General features: G+C 36.6%; 1 protein-coding gene across 1 annotated transcript; it reads left to right on the plus strand.

Annotated features, from left to right (window-relative positions):
• The first annotated feature begins 2,509 nt into the window (after positions 1 to 2,509).
• LOC137998044 (uncharacterized) lies at positions 2,510 to 4,143 on the plus strand. The gene has a single exon (XM_068844438.1). It carries the CDS (start codon positions 2,553 to 2,555, stop codon positions 3,558 to 3,560), a length of 1,008 nt encoding a protein of 335 aa, XP_068700539.1. The 5' UTR covers positions 2,510 to 2,552; the 3' UTR covers positions 3,561 to 4,143.
• Positions 4,144 to 5,000: the final 857 nt, after the last annotated feature.

The following is a 5,000-nucleotide window of genomic DNA, read 5'->3' on the forward strand; positions in this document are numbered from 1 at the left end:
ACATTCTTTCCACTACATGCTTTTACCCTTTAATTTATGCGAATTTTTCGTTATATTTAAATTTCTTTCGCTTTTAGGCTTCACACATTTTTATCCGTTGAAGGCAGCAGTTCAGTCTGTCGAAAGCTCATAGTTTTTTCAAAACTTTTTACCAGAGAACGATTTTACTTTTTTCTTAACATGAATCCTGGTAACGGATCTTCAATATTTTTATAGATAATTAGACCCACTGCCCTCATTTTGAAATAAATATTCTTTTGAAATTTGCTTGTCGTAGCACTAAGACAAATTAATAGTTTTATTTAGCCGCAATTATGAAAGAGGTCTACTGTTTTATTAACACAGAAATAACTCTAACCGTTTACCAGTGTTAAAATTGGGCCTACAAAATTCAATTTATTTAGGGCTAATTAGGCCCAAGGTTAGCTGTTTAGGGTTGTTTCTGTATTCTGTATTAGTAAAACAATGACCAGTGACTTGCGGCCTGTATGGTGGCCGAGCTTTTGTACTTGCCGAATGTAAACTGGTAATAACAATGATAATCAGACGGCTATAAAACATTACAAACTTCATTAAGGCAAGGAACATCACATGGCTCCTAATTCAAGAACGCCTCTTAATACTGCTTCTTTATCTCAGCTTCAAGGGCCCACAGAAGGATTTTGCGCGCGTTGCTACGGAAGTGAAATGTTACTTCCGGTGACTGACGTCATCACATCATGAGCTGACCAGAAAACCCACTTACAACCAAAAATCACAGCACCAACTGTTGTTTCCATCGAAGGTTTTTTCTTCGCCCTTCCTCGCCCTCGTCCTCAGATCAACCGCGCATGCGTAAACGAACTGACTTTCGGTTTGAGAAAAAGTTAAATTTTCGGCGGTCTTTAAATGTAATTAATTTTTCTGCATATGGCACGTTTCACCCCCAAATACAGAATATAGCTAAGCATTGATTTTTTTCAAATCATATTTTTTGAAAATGTTATGGGTATTTCAGCATCGTTTATCTCTTTAAAGAGAACATTTTTCAAAATAAGAAGAAAACCATGCTTGGCTGGATGCAAAAACGAATACAAATTATCAAACCACTGATTAAATACACAAATTGCGTAGCACGTAGACAAATTTGGAGTTTTCTTTTATTGGTAACGTGACCATGGGCGTGGCATGATTACGTCATATTTAGGGTCATTGCTTTACAAAAGTTGGAAACTGACCAAAATAATGCCAAATTCTCTCAAATTACATTTTTAGTAACGCACCCCGAAAAATACGTCAGTGGGCCCTTAAAACAGGAATAGCGACAGACCGCTTGAGAAATAAAAGACCGCTAAAGTTACCAGTAGCAGATTTAAACAGAAGAATGTCTAATTTGTTCTTATTTCTAGTATTTATATGAGAGTGCATGACGCCCCTTTTTTTTAATCTTAATCTGAATTTGAAACTTTCTTCTCTTGCTTTATCGGTGTGTTCTCACATTAGAAGGATACTTAGTATATTGAAGCCGCTTTCCGATTTATATCTTTCTCTCTGTTACTGAAAAAATTATTTTAACGTCTTCACGATCTTGTTGCTGATTCCGTCGTTGGTTGATCACTACATGTATTTCCTATTATTCCATGAGTGCGCGTTGGATATGTATGAACTTGAGCGCATTTCGTGAGTTTATGGGCTCTCGTATTCATAACAAAATTACTCCAAGGCTGCATGTGTTTCCATAGCAACTCGTGTATTGCACTCTATAATCAATTTGTGCATTCGTCATTGACCAATAATAATAACAGATTTTTCGTTATATTTAAACTTCTTTTCGCTTTTATTCTTTACACGTTTTTATCCGTTGAAAACAGCAGTTCAGTCTGTCGAAAGCTCATAGTCTTTGTAAACTTTTTACCAGAGAACGATTATAATAATTTCTTAGATGGTAAATAGCCAAGGAGACGCTATCGCTGAAATGGCTTTAACCAATCTCATATCCAAACAAGCGTGGATGCTTTTTTTAATAAACTCGGAACGTTTTGAATACTTGGGAATTTTTCTTGGTGCTAAAACTGTGTATGAACTGCTGACCAAAACGCAAAAAAAGCAATGTCCGGGGTTAAAATTTTAATAATAAAGAAGAAGTACACGTAAAATGGAGAGTTTTCTAAATCTCGATTAAAAAAGATTTCTCAAGTCCTTGATGAACGACTTTGTGAAAGGAATTACGTGTGGATTTTCATCGGAAACGATGTTTTAGCATAATTCCAAATGACAGACCGATTAGTCTGGGCATTGTACGATTACAATGCTTTATTTTTGGATAACTGGTGAACTTTACGTAAATGATCTGTGCTAAATAACGTTTTCTCTACAACTTATATTCAAAGGATATAAATCAAGGAAAAATTTCAGCCTATCACCAAAACTGAACAATACACCTAATTTGATCACAACTTGAGATTCGGAGGTACTTCAGGCAAATAGCATACTAATTTATTTAAACAGATGGTTCGTGGAAATTAAACGAGTAATGCCCTTTTAACTGTGCGGTTGTCGCTTTCGCTGCCGTGATGAACTCAAGAAAAATTCGAGATTTGTCTAAAACGAAAAGCCCATCTTCAACAAATCTTACAATGACCAGAGACAAGCTGAATTTTCGACAAGTTGCAAGGCAGGTGATGTTAGCGAATATGTTCACGCGAATACAAAATGACGCAAAATCACAAACTCGCGCCAAAATACCAGCTGAAGGCGGCGCGAGCGTTCCAGTTTATACAAGAACACATGATTTGTTTGAAGAGAAACCAGCCCTTAAACGACGTGGCACACCACAGTTGTTCCCCATGTCAGAGGAAATGAAACAAACTATTATTGCATTAGGAAAGTTGGATCTTTTACCAGATGAAGGAAGACAAGACTGGGAAGACGACGCATCGAGTGTCGCAAAACCGCGGCAAAGTAGCAAATTTCGCGACAAAACACGCTCCAGAATAATTCAGCCGCAAAGATTCATTCGTAACGTTAGATCCTCACTAAATAATTCAAAACGCGTTATAAAGGAAGACGAGCTTGACTGTGAGGAGAAGAACAACGGAAAAGAAAGCGACAGCACGGAAATCACTGAGGGGAAAATGAATTGTTTTAGTAACAACAACAGCAAGACATCAAAATTCAATGTGTTTTCAAGGCGAAATAGGACCGCAGCGCACCACCAACATGATCGATCTTCTCATTTCATTAAACGCCCATATTCAACGAGATACAGCGATCTCGGGCCCAGATCAATTAAAACAGCGTCAAGAAAGACAAGTAATCAAGAAAAATGGCCTGATTGCTTTTTCCTTGAGCCCAATATTTCGTCAACTCAAGCACAACGACGCATTTCGCCTAATGATCGCATAAAAAAGATCACAGCTTGGGCAGAAGAAAGAAGGATTTCTAGATCTACAGACGAACGTAACAAAACTGGGGAGGAAATGGTAAAGCCCCGACGCTGGAAAAGTGTAGAAATGCTAGCTTCAGAAATTGAAGAAAAATGCTTGTCGTGGCTGGAAAATCGATACGGAATAGGTCGGTAATAACCGATTCGAACTAATATATTTTTCACCCCAGAAACATTAAATTTACTCTTAAAAAAACAATTGATGTAAATGCTAATTTAACATTGTAAACTTAGGTGCCATGTCATCGGCAGAATTTTCATAGGTTATAGATTTATTTCACTCGGTCCTAACGAAATTATGAAATAACATCAAAATTCCAAAATGTAATTGCTCCTTTTGGGGGGGTTTCGGAAAAGTACTCAAGGAAATCGACCAGACATGACGCCATCGTACTCTATTTTCATTATGCGCACCTGCCATAAATACATTTAATATATACGATGTGAAAATTAATCGTTGAAATACGGGTCGTTACTAAGAACAAGTCTTTCTTTGAAAAGTATAGAAACGTCCTTTCCAGACATGCCTAGACGCATATTTGACGCCAGCGAGAGGAAAGAGTAAGGTTGATTTCAAATATTTGATCTTTTCGAGTTAACCTGTCAGCAAAAACAAACTATCCGAATAAATTTGCTTAAATGGGAAAATCTCCTGCCTAGAAGCAAATTAGAATATAAAATGGTGAAAACAATAAACATGAACCATGGTGTTCATCAGATCTGTTAGCTCGTTTTTTTATGAAATGAGTATAGAATTAAATAATACTTTGCCTTTTTCGAAGAACTGTTTTACAATAACTGAGCAATTTCTCGCGCGCTGATTGGCTAACTTTTATCATCAATAAGAGTATAGACACATAAAATTGTAATTTATGCGAAAAGTATCAATACGGAGGATTTTCCAAACTTAAACGTGTTTGATTTTAGTTTTGCGGCCGACTCAACCTCAGGAAGTTGAGAATGTTCCTACCTCGAAATGGCTCGATTTTCACTAAGCCATGAACATTTTTATCTCCACGAGGGTTTTTGATCGCACATCGATTCTTGATCTAAATTTGTAATATATGCAAGTCGGAGGCGTGAATTGAACGAGCTAGAGACGTGATTGACACATTTTCAGGCAATTAAATTTTATCATTTGTTATTGGTAGCCAATGAGCCGTACGAGAAAAGTTATTGACGAAAAATTGCGCCAGTTTCAATAAAACTGCATATATTTTAGTGTTTGCATATTATTTCTGTTGACTTAACCCGGAAATTAACCCTTTTTTATTTTTATATTGTAAAAAACAAATTGACACCAGTTTTTATGTGTCTATCCTCTTATTGAAATAAAATTACGTCTTAACACTGTCAAAGTTGCTGTGGATCCACTCGCGCGCCTTCGGTTCATGGTTTCACAACAATTCTTGCAATGGTTGAGAGAGCAGAAAGTAAATGGTAATTTTTCAAAAGACATGTTCATTTTTCTCCACTGATTTGTTTGTTTTTTCCCGTATGACTCAGTTAATTATGCATCACCTTGTTGTAAAAGATCCAACGCTTTTATTCTGTCAGACACTCTGAAACTCACTCA

This window comes from Montipora foliosa, chromosome 3, assembly GCF_036669935.1.
Source record: "Montipora foliosa isolate CH-2021 chromosome 3, ASM3666993v2, whole genome shotgun sequence".
Classification (NCBI taxonomy): domain Eukaryota; kingdom Metazoa; phylum Cnidaria; class Anthozoa; order Scleractinia; family Acroporidae; genus Montipora; species Montipora foliosa.